A 14,910-nucleotide genomic window follows, 5' to 3' on the forward strand; every position below is an offset into this window, starting at 1 on the left:
CAGATGAAGGCAGAGAAAGGGCCAAAGCAGTGTCCACCTCCTCTGCAAGCTCCACTTGAGAACCCTACAACTTAAAATGCCGCGCAGCCTCAGGTCCTGAACCGTGAGGAACGTGAGGCTGGCCCAACTTGTCAAACAAAGGCAGACGGGAGCGGAGCGTCCTGAGTGGTAGCTGCTCATATTGAAGTACAGGCAGCCCCCTTTAGAGCTGCCTGTACATTCTCCGCTCCAAAAAATTTGTGTTTGTCCCCACTCGTAATGTATCTGGACTAGTTTCACACATGCTTCAGACGCTGAAGGCGTTTCTAAAAGTGTTGTTATATGACGCAGTACCAATGCCCTTCAAAGGGAACTTAGTATGTCATAATTTTGACTTATTATTTAATAACTACAATTTACCGAAGCATGATTTTTTTTCTTATGTGACGGAAATGGGCTTCCATAAATACAGTATGACATATTGCAGCATTATACATTTTTTTTATAATAGTAAGCTATTATGAACAAAGCTGCAATACTCGGGTACTCTGATACTATTTCCTCTTCAAATTAAACTGGAAAGATACAATAATTACTCCATCTTCAAAGACTGCCAAAGGCACCTCTAATACTCATTCACTCTAGCTTCCTAATCACAATTGTAAATTGTAAGCAGTTTTTACAATCATCAAGGATGGAAATTCTCTCCTTTGGCGTGTCCTTAGTAGAAAGTACAGCAATGAGGGAATAAAAGAGGAGATCAAGCACTGAGCTGAACTGTGTGCTTGTATGATGAATATGAGATGAGCACATTGGACTAAAGTTCTCTAGGTCCCGAACACACATGCTGCTCTCATCTGCCAGCACATCCATTACCCAACTGAGCAGAAGCGTACATGTGAGTAAGTAACAGATTAAGATGTACTGTATGTGTGTTTATTTGGTATCTTAGCAGTGGCATTTTTTGCTTGTACACTGGTTTAATGTAAATTCTTCTATTAAGTAACAATTTTAATTTGCTTCCCTTAGTTGCGTCTCAAAGGCGTTGTGATCTCACTTTTTGAGTCATCAATAAAACATATTCAAGTGGGTGGCATGTAAACTAAAGCCAATGTGCTATACTCAAAACTAGCTCTCACCTTCAACAAAATAGTTTGCATCTGAACACAATTGCATTTAAGCCAATACAGCATATAAATCCAAAGGCTTAAGTAAAAGTCATATGGTGTGTGGGTACAAAGATTCATATCTATGCTTGAGAAGGTCATCTTCATTATGAGGATTAACACATCTACAGCTACAGATCATACTTCACAGTGGAAATGCATGCACTAACAACACTGAAAACACAGTTATACAAATAATTAATTAAAAAATTAACATGGTGTGCACATACACAAAATCACAAATACATAGACACGTGCACAGACAATGAGTGAAACAACTGCAATGACTAAAAGAAGATTCAAATCATTATCAATAAAAGAACAAACACAAAAATCACTTTGAGGATGTATGATTTAATGACTGAAAACATAATCTGAATATACAAACACAACATTGAAATTTAAGTTGAACTACATTAACATTCAAAGACAACTAGAAACGTTTTGCATGCAAATCATGGTCTTGATAGATTTTAGTTGATAGATAAAAATATGGAAGCATGTTGAGATAAAAGTAGGATATGTTTCTCCTGGCGACACTGAAGTTGATTGTTAAAACTCTTTATTGAGGCATTTCAGGATGTTCTGGAAGTAATGGCTGACAGGGGAAGGATAAATGTGAAGTGTCTGGGAGCTTTTAAATGAGCTCACTGGACAGTGCACTCTAATTGAAAAGTCATACAGATTATGGAGTCGTCAATCTGGTGAATAATTTAACAGAGGAGCAGTGGATTTAAATATATCACAAGTTTTAGGTGATAGTATCGGTAGTAATAGTAATTCACTTTCTGTGCATCAGAGAGATAAAGAGAGAGTATGTGTGCGAGAAGCTAATATGAAGAGAGATGTTCTACGGGCCTGAGGAAATGTACTTCATGTGGGCTGCAGAGGTAGTGACATTTATCAGCCCCAAGCTTAAGGGCCACTTTACACGCATCTCTGACTGTCTGATAGAATAACGGCATGCTGACATGGAGAGAAATGTGCGGCAGAAAAAACTCCTGGCTTTATTGCGAGTTCACTCTCATACAAAGAACTCAAAGATACAAAGTACAGCAAAAAGGCTCTAGAGGAATCTCTTTAAATCTGTTAGATCAGGGGGGTTTAATCATTAGGACTTTTACAGCCACACTGCACACACTTACCAGTTCTTTCTTCTTCATGCACTCCATCAGAATGATGAAGAGATGCTGGGCCTGTGTCCGACTGTATGTAAACGTCTTCTGAATGGTGACTAATAACTGGTCTCTCAGAGATTCATTTATGATTCTAACATGTAGTCAGAGAGAAAGATGAGACTGTGATATCAGAGCAATTCATTTATGCAATGAAAATATTCCAACAGAGCGCAACAGTAGGGTTCCAGAAGGAAAAATCCCATTAATTTTCTGCATAGACAAACTGCTTTTTAATGATAAAATATGACCCTTTCAAAAAAGACCCACCACAGCTCAAGTCACTGTGATTTCAACTTCACTTTTTGTTTAAAAAAATATGTGCTTAATATTCAAATTATTTGTAAAGAACTACACTACCCATATATAGAAGAGAAATTTTCACTGGAGTTCCTCGTATATATTTAAATATTTTTCAGTAAATTATAGAAATTAATGTTGTGTATAGTATAAAATCGAATTAATCATATGGGTTCCTGAGATAAATTGTGATTAATCATGTTAAGTACATTTAATTGCAATTAATCAATAATGCAATAACATAATTTTTTTTTCCTGTTTAAATATTTTGCAGTAAATGAACAACTAGGGCTGTGAATCAACTAAAAATGTATTATATAAAAAACTATACAGCTTTCTCAGATTATTTGCAATTAATCATGTTAGGTGCATTGAATCACAATTAATCTATGCTGAGATAACATTAAAATTTGTAATCATTAATATATTTATATAAAGAAATTGGCAAAAAAAAAACAAGCATAGCTTCAGGAAGTGAAATAAACACATACATAAACATATATTTTATACAATAGCTATGTCAATTGCTACTTTCTTTATTATTATTATTATTATACTATTCTTAAAATCACTATATTGCAAAAATATTATATTTAATATATTATATAAAATTTCCACCAGTTATGGACATTTGAAGGATACATAATTTGCAGTGCTTTATGAGATGAGTAGTTCATTGCTAAAAAATCCAATAAAACCAAACGCATCAAGTACACCTTGTCTTTATCTCCAATTCCAAAATCCTTTTTTTTGCTTAAATTAAAGTGTGTAACATTTGTGATTCATCTCATATCTGGTTGGCTTGGTTCATGTCTTACAAATCCTTATGGAGAAAATTAATGGGAAAAATACTTCAGAGAAAAAGTGGGCATTTACTTATGCGCTCTATTCCGTGCTACAGTTCAATGATCATCTATATGTAAATAAATATTTATGTCTTATCGTACTGTTACAGTGGAGAGAGATAAACCTCACATACCCGCCTTCCTCTGAGTACTTGTGCCCAAAGGCCAGGATGTCAGAGGCTCGACCGCTGCCGTCACACACCACCACAGGCACTGGAGGAGTGTCTCTCAGGTATTCCAGTACGATAGAGATCACATTAGGACCCCCCTCCACTATCAAAGCCACCACTGGAACACCCTGTCCGATCCCTGTGGACAAAGCAGAAACGTGAGTGAGAAAAGGGGGGATGTGTGCGACAGTGGGGGTGGCTGTTACAAGGAAAACCAATCAAAAAGATTAAAGGTGAAGAGTGCATTTTTTCAAGACAACTAGAGGTAAGCCATTCATAAAGTGTAAACACTGCGCACTTTGGTGCTTTGTTTGAGGAGTCTGATATTTTAACGTCTGGCTTAACCAGTATTGTGTGTTTTGGGCAGCACTACCTATAATAAGCTATTTACAGGGAATTTATTAGTTTGAAAACAAGCAGAGTGGAAGAGGCAAAAGGGGTGCTGGGAGTGTTTGGAAAACAATCATTGTTTTCAATTTTTTTTCACTTTACACTTTAACTTTAAAGAGACAGTTCAGCCAAAAATGTGAATTTAGTCAGCATTTATTCACTATCATGACATTCCAAACCTGGGGTGAGTTTCACGTACAATGACGTAACTCGCTGCTTCACTACCACAATACGTTACATCGTTGAAGAAATCTAGTCTGTTTCCCAAAACCATATTGTAACAAAGTAGTTGTTCAACCACGTTGGATAAGGATGTCACGCACGTGGTGGAGTAATAACTTATTTTAATGAACCTGTTTGAGATCGAATTAACGCTAGATGTTTTGCTATAAATTACGGACATGGCATCTGAGGACTATTTCTCATTTTTCATAGTTATTTTGCTTTATTTCCAGATTCAATCATAGACTCGTTCTTACGTACTAGAGCAGGTACGCACATACACACTCTTCAAAAATGGTGCTTTAAATCTTTTGACAAACTAAAAGAAGTAAATTACATTTGTATTCATTCTAAATAGAAGATACAGATTGTACTGAATGTCAGCTTGCTTATTTTGCTCAAGATAAGGATTTATTGAGTCCACATGTCATGAAAACAATAAACTATGCTTCTAAACAGCTCAAGAGCTGTCGTTACAACCACACAACTTTGCGATACTGCTTGCGAATATTCATTGGAACTATGATTTCGGGGAATACAGACTCGTTAAAACAATGCTGATAACGACGGAACTTGTGACCATAGTTGGCTAATGATGCTTTCGGGACGATATATTGTGTACTGCTTTTGTCTATACAATAAAAGTCAGTGGGGTCCAAAACGAGACTGCTTTCCCTTGACTTTCCCTGTGTGAGACCAAAAAACAACATTTTACAAAATATCTTCTGTTGTGTACCACAGGACAAAGAAAGTATGTATGTGTAATAGAGGTAAATTATGACAGAATTTTCATTTTGGGCAAACTATGCCTGAAAATTGTATTTCTCAATTCATGACCCCTCTCATGAATTGAGAAATCAAATTTTAATTGATCTTTTGACATGTAAGAGGTCATTCAGCTATAAAAACCTGTAAGTTTCAGAACTCAAAACTTCCTTGTTGTCCAAAAACAAATTTTATTGAAACCAAGCTCCGAAGACAACTCATTTTGGATTTTGTCACATTATGACGTAATAGTGTGATGAAAGGCAGTCTCTGCAGAATCAGATCAAAGCCTATTTCTACATCATCGTATCTTTGGCCCCACCCACTGGCGCGTTAGTGAGAAGAGATGGAGAGAAGAGGGATACAAGATCACTGGACTAAAAATAACATTATCATCCAAAGGATCCTAATGCAAAGAAAGTGGTTATTTATTTTAAACTATTTGAATGACTCAGTAGAGCATGATTTGTTTGTTAGGTACATGATTCTTTGGTAAATCAGACACAGTTTTGGTGCAGGCTTTGCAAACAGACTTTTCCTGCATAATATGAACCCGACAGTAACGGCAAAACATGTAAATTACATGTAACATGTAACCGTGTTAATTCTATCGCCTAATCTGTGATAAGTGATTACTGATATGTAATGATTCATCTGCATTCTTTGTCTCAAAATTGTTTATTGTAATTATTATTTAAATTGTGATTAAATTATATACAGAAAGTGATAAAAGAACGCTCCCTTTATAATCACTGAAGCTGTCAATCACACAGCGCAAGTTTATCAGAGACTTGAGTTCTGGACTTTGGCCAAAACTCCCGTTATAATTACACAGCACAATGAATCTCTTATTTACATCGTGATTGCACTGTTAGTTATGATGAAAGCATTTGTGAGAGTGCAGAAATCAAGTTTCAATGACGAGATCACTGCATTCATGCGAACAACAGACTGTCATCTGCTCAATTATCATCGCTGCAATTTTTTATGCAACAGGAGTAGATCTAAAAATAATGCTATAAGCAACACTTGTCATGATTAGTTAATCTCAACAGCTGTAATAGTAAAAATGTAGAAAAAGTTTTTGAGAGAGTTCCACATGTGGAAGATGTTAGCCAATCACAGCAGTGGGCGTTCACATTGACGTCTCACAGCAGACATGCCCCTTTCAACAGAGCGATCAAAGCAGAAGGATAAAATGAGGGACGAACATGCCCTTTTCTAAATTATGAACATTTTTGATGTAAAAATCATACTAACATTATATGACTGAGTGTTATGACTGACCCTTCAGACATCCTCATAACCCAATTTTGTCTGTCAACATGATGCCCAACATCCATAGTGAACAGAAGATAGTCCTCACGAGACACAGGGAGAGAAACTGTAATTTCTAACTGTAATTTGATTATGATTAATTTGGGTATATATCAGTTATAACGTCCCATTTTGCTTACAAATGAAAGAAATTCTACCACTGCTGATGCTTTAATGATAAAGGGAAGTGTTTCAGACTGATTAAAATTGGTCCCTTGTGCTTTTTAGAACTATTCATTGAAAGAATCACATATTAGAATCAAGCTACACTCATTATGCTGTGTTTTTAACCCACTAAAATTGGACTACACTGGCCATGTCATTTTTGCGTGCAGCCTGCGAGGACAACTTAATACAACTTTAGTGCACATTGAAATGTAACATTTCGTTTGCTGTGAAAGTACACACTTGCTGCACAATCAGATAATTTTGACATTCATTAATCAGCTGCAATGAACAACTCTTCGTTTAAATAACAGGTGTGCGTGCAGTGGGAGAGGACCTGTGCGAGATCAGGTGAACAGAACATAGACAGATCAGTTCTCCTCGTGCACTCTGACTCTTTTCAACAACTTGATGAGTACAAGTTATGATGTTGTGCCTATAATTCAAAAAGCATGTTGCAGCTAGATCTTCACTGCTTAAATTATGCAACGTGAGATAAAGAAAGAGGGAAGGAGGGAAAGAAGAGCAAGGGAGAGACAGACAGAGAGGTACACCAGATCCACATGTGCTGTCATCATTGTGCCTAAAATGGGTACGGTTACATAAAGTAATCTCTATTTTTAGCAGCACACTGACTTCAAAAGCAACTGCTCAGCTGGTATAGGATTCAGAAACAGTGGGATTTACTTCTTCATTCAACACCTCTGTTTCTTGTTTTCTCTCTAATATCATTTACTGTTTTATTGAGGTGATATTTATTGAGCAGCGAGTCCTTCTGCCATGATTTTTGTGGGCTTACAGAAACGCTTTTATTCCCCTCCACACACTAACTCACACACATACATGGCAGTTCGCTCCACAAGGCTAGCTATTATGTTACAACAGGACATTATATATATATATTAATCATCTGCCATAATTTTTATGTTCTCAAACATAAAACAGGGAAACTAAATCAGCAATAGGTGACACAAAACACAACACAAAATGAAATTAGGTCAACATGCAAATGCAGAGAACTGAAAAAAGAAACAGAACCAAACCATAACACAATAAAACTAAGCAGAACAAAACATAATCCTGACACCTGGTGGGAACACCAACAACCTAAACATAACATACTGGACTTTTTCAGCAGAGATACACAGTAACCACAGGCACTGTAGCAGATACTAAAAGAAGTTCTTTGGGGGAAAGTATTGTGGTTTCCAAAGGTTTTCGATCTGGATGTGAAGAGCAATAAAACAAGCTTTCACAAATCCCAGAGAGAGCGAAAGAGAGAGAGAGAGAGAGAGAGAGAGAGAGAGAGAGAGAGAGAGAGACCAATCAGATAAGAAAATTAAAAGATTAAAAAAGCCGGTGAGTGTTTTGCTTGTGCTATTGTATAATAATGTCATCCAAACCTAACCTTTTCTATCCAACAAGCCTCAGTAGATTCCAAATAGACTTTGAAAAGAATCTGGGTGGGCAGGGTGTTTGTTTGTCAGTGTTTGTTCTAACGGCCGAAATCTTCAGCTGCCAACTAAATCTTTGGCCAGAGAAAGTAAACAACTGAAAGAAAAGTTGTTTTTGAATCTCAGTACAGTCATTTGCCATTTAATCCGAGAATGTCAGACGTGTACCCAACAGCAAGTCAAATGACATCTGAGATCTTCTATTATCAACATCAAAAACCTCATCATCCCTTCATTTTCTATAGCATTACTATATTCTATTCATCTATCATCAAAAGGAAGAAATAATTATCAAGTCTATTATCTCTCATTAAGATCAGATCCATTCGGGAGCATGATGATGATGAAGCTAGAAATAACTTGAGGGTTATAGTAGTTAAACACAAACAAAACAACACAAGAGACTGTAAACAACTTGTTCAGTTTCATAAACTGTGGCTTTCTGTGCTGATCCCCCTCCAAGCACTTGATGGTCCCACTGCCATGTTTCAGACACCCACAGTGATACGTCCTGTGCCTCCAGCAAACTCCATAACCTCTTCACATTTACCAATTGACCTACGGCACCACCACAAGAGAACGGCAAAGCCCAGCATTAATATAACACAAGCCCCTGTGCTCTGGAAGAGGCGGCTGAGGGGTGTTACTGAGACAGGGACGGGTTGATATGCATGCCCCCCTGCCAAGTATGTAGATGGAAGATGAATCTCATGATGAATGGGCAGTTCATTCTGTGTCACTCTCAATCTATTTAATTTACACCTTGTGTGAACAGTCCTGTCCCCTGTCTGGCAGTGACAAATGCGGTTTATTTATTTATTCAAGAGATTAAAAACAAGAGCTAGACACAAGATCCATGTCCAAAACGAGTTATAACGAGTTTTTGTGAATATAATTGCCAAACAAACAATGATCAAGAACTGAAAGTGAGGAAGAAAACATGTACTATTCATTTGGTTCTATCTGTGTGGGCTAAACTTCGATTTGATCCAGAGTTTTCTATCCTTCCACACCTCCAAAAACTGCAAACACGTACAAGTCTATTAGACCCTATCATCATAGTCCTTACAGTACAGAAAATGTCACGCAGAGTATAATGATAAAAAATAAACCATCCAAAAATCATCATCATTATTTACTCACCCTCATGTCACACGTTGAATAATGACTTGCATGTCGATTTGTTTGTCGCACAAAGATATATAGCTTTAGAAAACGTCTCAGGTTACGTATGTAACCCTGGTTCCCTGATAGGGAACGAGACGCTGCGTTTGAGATGCGATGGGAATGCTCTGCGTGATTACGTCATGAAGCACGTGTAAAATCAGTCCAATGGAAGCCCACTACGACATAGGTGACGTCATAGACCAGGAAACTATAAAGCAGCAATGAAATCAGACCGCGACAGCTTCTGAAAAACCTGAAGCAAGTCGATCAGGGCATGCAGGAAGTATGGCAGGCAAACGCAGCGTCTCGTTCCCTATCAGGGAACCAGGGTTACATACGTAACCTGAGACGTTCCCTTTCAAGGGAACTCGAGCTGCGTTTGAGACGCGATGGGAAACCCATACCCACTACGCTATAGTGACAAATGCCCGTTCTGTGTGAAGTCCTGCGCACACTAAGAAGCAAGCAACCTCGCCCCAGGAGTGGAGAGGTCAAGGTCATAAAACCTGACAAATGTAAGCGGAGAGGACCATCCTGCCGCATTACACACGTCAAGAAGGGAAACTCACGAAATAAAGGCCATAGAGGCCGCCATACTCCGAGTAGAATGGGCCCGCACAGCCATAGGTGAAGGCTGTCCCGCCGCTTCATAAGCCAATGAATAGCCTCGACTATCCATTTACTCATCACCTGTTTAGATGCAGGGCATCCTCTCTTGAGTGACCCAAAACAAACAAATAATTGCTCAGATTTACGCCACAGAGCAGCTCTGTGAACGTAGGCATCTAAAGCCTGGACTGGACATAACAGGTTAAGCTGTTCCTGATCTGGGGTATTAAAGGGAGGAGGATAAAAGGCCTGCCGCACTATTGGGCCCCCAACATTTAGTCGGACCTTAGGAATATAACCCGGTCTAGGGTAGAGGAATGCTTTCACCATACCAGGTGCAAATTCCAGACATGAAGGAGCAACCGACAGAGCATGTAAATCACCAATTCTCTTGATAGACGAAATAGTAAGGAGAAATATAGTCTTTAGAGTGAGGAATCTTTCTGAAACCTCCTCGATGGGCTCGAAGGGAGCCAAGGCCAGACCCTCAAGTACAATAGCCAAATCCCAAGCCGGTGCTCTAGATTGCAGTGCAGGCCTGAGCCTCAATGTACCACGGAGAAAACAAATAATAAGAGCATCTCACCCAAGAGAAGAAGCCCCGAGAGGGGTGATAAGCAGATATAGCCGCTACGAACACCTTTAAGGTGGAGGGAGATAATCCAGCAGAGAAACGGTCTTGAGGAAATCGAGAACTGTACCAACCGGGCAGTTAACAAGATTTAAAAAATCTTCTCCACGCCATGTAGAGAACAGTTTCCATTTCAATGTACATAGTTTTCTCGTGGAAGGAGCTCTGGATTGAAGGACGGTCTCAACGACCTCAGTCGAGAGACCGGATTCTATGAGCTGGGCCCCCTCAGAGGCCAAGCCCACCGTTTCCACAACTCCGTTTAACCCTTTTCTATTATGTGCAGGACCCATAGAGAAATATTTGGCAGAAGTTTCCACACTGCCAGAAATTCAGATAAGGGAACCAGTCTCTCGAGACTGGCCTCTGGATTTGATTGAACAATCATTTCGGTGCCCTGAAGCGGCGAACCGGCAGGGAACAACCGAACTGACCGTTCTACAACCCTCCTCGGAGGATTGCACGGGGACGCTGACACCTCGGCGCCCTGAAGCGGCGAACCGGCAGGGAACAACCGAACTGGCAGCGCTGCGACCCTCCACTGGGGTGCGACCCTCGCACCCCAGTGGGCGCCCGAGGAGAAACGATTTCTAAAAACTGTCCCTCCTTTTTCTTTCGACAGGACTTCTTGTCTAAGCTTTATTAGAGATGACTACAGTCCTCTTTTTATTTAGATCTTGCCTACCTCTAACTAGCTTAGTTCCTACAACCCTCCTCGGAGGATCCTAGGAAAAAGCAGGCACCTCGGCACCCTGAAACGGCGAACCAGCAGGGAGACCGAACTGACTGCTCTACGACCCTCCTTGGAGGATCGTACGGGGACGCTGACACCTCGTTGCCCTGTATGGCAAACCGGCAGGGAACAACCAAACTGGCAGCGCTGCGACCCTCCTCAGAGAGTCGCATCCCAGACGGCGCCGAGGAGAAACGATTTCTCAAAACCGTCCCTACCCCGGAGGGGACCACCCTTAGAAGCCTGATAGCCTCGGCATCAGGTCTTCTTCTTTGCACTCTATGCCAGTTTCAGGAACATAGATTGGTGAGGAAGAAACCTCTGGAACGCCGCTGAAAGGTTTAGTTTTCTTGAAAGCGGAGCGTCCAGAAGAACAGACATTTTTATCTTTCTTTTTCTTTATTTTTATATCAGAAAAATGTATACATATAAACATATATATATATATATATATATATATATTCTCAAATATATTCTCGAATAGAGTCAATGCTGACATCCTCACATTCATCTATGTCCTTAAATACTTTACCCAGCAGTACTGCCTCATAAAATTTATTTATTATTAAAAATGGCTGGTGGGTAACGTCGGGGTTAAAAAATTATGACGCCGACTCGGGAGAGAGAAAGCTCGCAAGTGCGAAAGGGAACTGCATTTTCAGTGTCACACGATCCTTCAGAAATCATGCTGATTTGGTACACAATATCTTATTATTGTGGTTATTGTCAATGTTGAAAACAGTTGTGCTTTTTCATGATTCTTTGATGAATAAAACATTCAGTGAACAGCATTTCTTTGAAAGAAATATATATATTTTGTACATTATGAATGTCTTCAGAATCAGAATAAAAATATACATTTCTTAAAAAAATCGTACTGACCTCAAACTTTTGTCATTTGGACCAAATGATTTCTCCTTTTTGCGGCTTGATACTCCGCTAGTCACTCTGGACTGTTGTTACGTAAAAGATTTTTTAAAATTAAGATTTTTTTTTAAATGTCTCGTGTTGGCTGGGTTTGGAACAACATGTGGTTGATTACTGACTGTTCCTTTAATTCTTCATAAATATTTAAAAGAATATTCTTGGAATATAAAAGTTTGTGGTATTGACAAACTGTATTTTCAATTCTTCCCACAGCTGGAAAAAACATGTGTACAATAGAATGCTAAGGTGAAAGTACACCCTGTGCACCAACAGGGTTTAAAAGTAGAAATGTGAGGCGTGTATTTTTGTAAAATCATTAACTTGAATTAATCAGTTAAAAAATATGATTTTATCATTACTATACAGGTGCTGGTCATATAATTAGAATATCATCAAAAAGTTGATTTATTTCAGTAATTCCATTCTGTTGTGCAGGTAAGTGAGGACCCAAAAGCGGTTTAACAAAAACAGAGTCTTTAATGTAAACACAGGGAAGTAACGGAGAAGACACAGATCTTCTTCAGTAGTGATAATGGAAAAAAATAAACAACCCACAGAGAGGGCGACAAAAGAAACAAAAAGTCTTTCTGATAATTTCAAAAGAGCCTTAAGCAGCAGAGGAGAATAGCTAGGTTAGCGGCGACAGGCTGCAGGTCTCTCTGGGTAGGCGCGGGTCATAGAGAAACAGCGGTACCTGATCTCTCGTAGCATCAGATGAACTGGACACAATACAAATGACAAGACGGTTAACTGAGAACAGGTAGCACTTGCCAGGCGGATTCCAACAGGACAGGACAGGACAAGGATGACGCAAACGAGACGGTAGTTTGATTCTAGCATGAGAAACTCTAACGAGAATCTGACAAAGAAAGAAGCAGGAACGTAGAAGGAAATAGAGACCTAATCAGAGGGAAAAGGGAACAGGTGGGAAGAGGGTGAATGAGGTAGTTAGAGGAGATGAGGAACAGCTGGAGGAGGAGAGAAAGTGAAGGTAACCTAATACGATCAGCGGAGGGAGACAGAGTAAAGAGAAAGAACAGGAACAAGACATAACATGACAAAACATGACAGTACCCGTGACAGTAGGAAACCTGGCGGCTACGGAGGAAATCATCGATCAGCGAACGGTCCAGCACGTCCCGAGAGGGAACCCAACTCCGCTCCTCAGGACCGTACCCCTCCAAATCCACCAGGAACTGATGACCACGGCCCAGAGGACGCATGTCCAGAATCTTACGGACCCTGTAGATAGGAGCGCCTTCAACAAGAATGGGGGGGGAAGGGGGACGAGCGGGGGCGCGAAGAACGGGTTTAACACAAGAGACATGGAAGACCGGGTGGACGCGACGAAGATATCGAGGGAGAAGAAGTCGCACCGCGACAGGGCTAATGATCTGAGAAATACGGAACGGACCAATGAACCCCGGGGTCAACTTGCGAGAAGCTGTCTTAAGGGGAAGGTTTAGAGCGGAGAGCCATACTCTCTGACCGCGACAATATCTAGGACTCTTAGTTCTACGCTTGTTAGCGGCTGACCCCCTTCCAGGTGCGCTCACAACGTTGGACAAAAGCCTGAGCGGAGGGGACGCAGGACTCGGCGAGCTGAGACGAGAACAGCGGAGGTTGGTACCCGAGGCTACTCTGAAAAGGAGATAGACCGGTCACAGACGAAGGAAGCGAGTTGTGGGCGTATTCTGCCCAGGGGAGCTGCTCTGACCAAGACGCAGGGTTACGGAAGGAAAGGCTGCGTAAGATGCGACCAACAGTCTGATTGGCCCGTTCGGCTTGACCGTTAGACTGAGGGTGGAAGCCGGACGAGAGAGTGACGGAAGCCCCAATCAAACGGCAAAACTCCCTCCAAAATTGAGACGTGAACTGCGGACCACAGTCCGAAACGATGTCTGACGGAAGGCCATGAATTCTGAAAACATTTTCGATGATTATTTGTGCCGTTTCTTTAGCAGAAGGGAGCTAAGCGAGGGGAATAAAATGAGCCGCCTTAGAGAACCAATCGATAACCGTAAGAATAACTGTCTTACCCGCTGACGAAGGCAGTCTGGTGATAAAATCTAAGGCGATTTGAGACTACGGTCGAGAGGGAATAGGAAGCGGTCTGAGAAAGCCGGCAGGAGGGGAGTTCCCGGACTTGGTCTGCGCGCAGACAGAACAAGCAGCCACGAAAAGACGTGTGTCACGTTCCCGAGTGGGCCACCAAAAACGCTGATGAATGCTAGCAAGCGTACCCCGAACGCCGGGATGGCCAGCTAACTTGGCAGAGTGAGCCCACTGAAGAACGGCCAGACGAGTCGGGACGGGAACGAAAAGAAGGTTCCTAGGGCAAGCGCGCGGCGATGGAGTGTGAGTGAGTGCTCGTTTTACCTGCCTTTCAATTCCCCAGACAGTCAACCCGACAACACGCCCCTCAGGGAGAATCCCCTCGGGGTCGGTGGAGACTACTGAAGAACTGAAGAGACGAGATAAAGCATCGGGCTTGGTGATCTTAGAGCCCGGACGATAAGAAATTACAAACTCGAAACGAGCGAAAAACAGAGCCCAACGAGCCTGACGAGCATTAAGTCGTTTGGCAGAACGGATGTACTCAAGGTTCCTATGGTCAGTCCGAACGACAAAAGGAATGGTAGCCCCCTCCATCCACTGTCGCCATTCGCCTAGGGCTAAGTGGATGGCGAGCAGTTCGCGGTTTCACACATCATAGTTACGTTCAGACGGCGACAGGCGATGAGAGAAATACGCGCAAGAGTGGACCTTGTTGTCAGAGAGAGAGCACTGAGAAAGAATGGCTCCCACGCCCACCTCTGATGCGTCAACCTCGACAACGAACTGTCTAGAGATGTCAGGTGTAGCAAGGATAGGTGCGGATGTAAAACGATTCTT

General features: G+C 41.1%; 1 protein-coding gene across 1 annotated transcript in view; it reads right to left on the bottom strand.

Moving 5' to 3' along the window:
* The window catches only part of trpm3 (transient receptor potential cation channel, subfamily M, member 3), a 209,223-nt gene that overhangs the window by 70,156 nt on the left and 124,157 nt on the right, over nt 1-14,910 (bottom strand). The window contains exons 7-8 of the mRNA XM_077241041.1: nt 3,600-3,774; nt 2,291-2,414 (exon numbers count right to left, since the gene is read on the bottom strand). Coding sequence (XP_077097156.1) covers nt 2,291-2,414; nt 3,600-3,774 — 299 coding nt within the window. The remainder of the gene's footprint in view (nt 1-2,290; nt 2,415-3,599; nt 3,775-14,910) is intronic.

The sequence above is a fragment of the Siphateles boraxobius genome, unplaced genomic scaffold (genome assembly GCF_051911475.1).
Source record: "Siphateles boraxobius isolate OS27281-9 unplaced genomic scaffold, OSU_SipBor_1 24, whole genome shotgun sequence".
In the NCBI taxonomy this organism is placed as follows: Eukaryota; Metazoa; Chordata; class Actinopteri; order Cypriniformes; family Leuciscidae; genus Siphateles; species Siphateles boraxobius.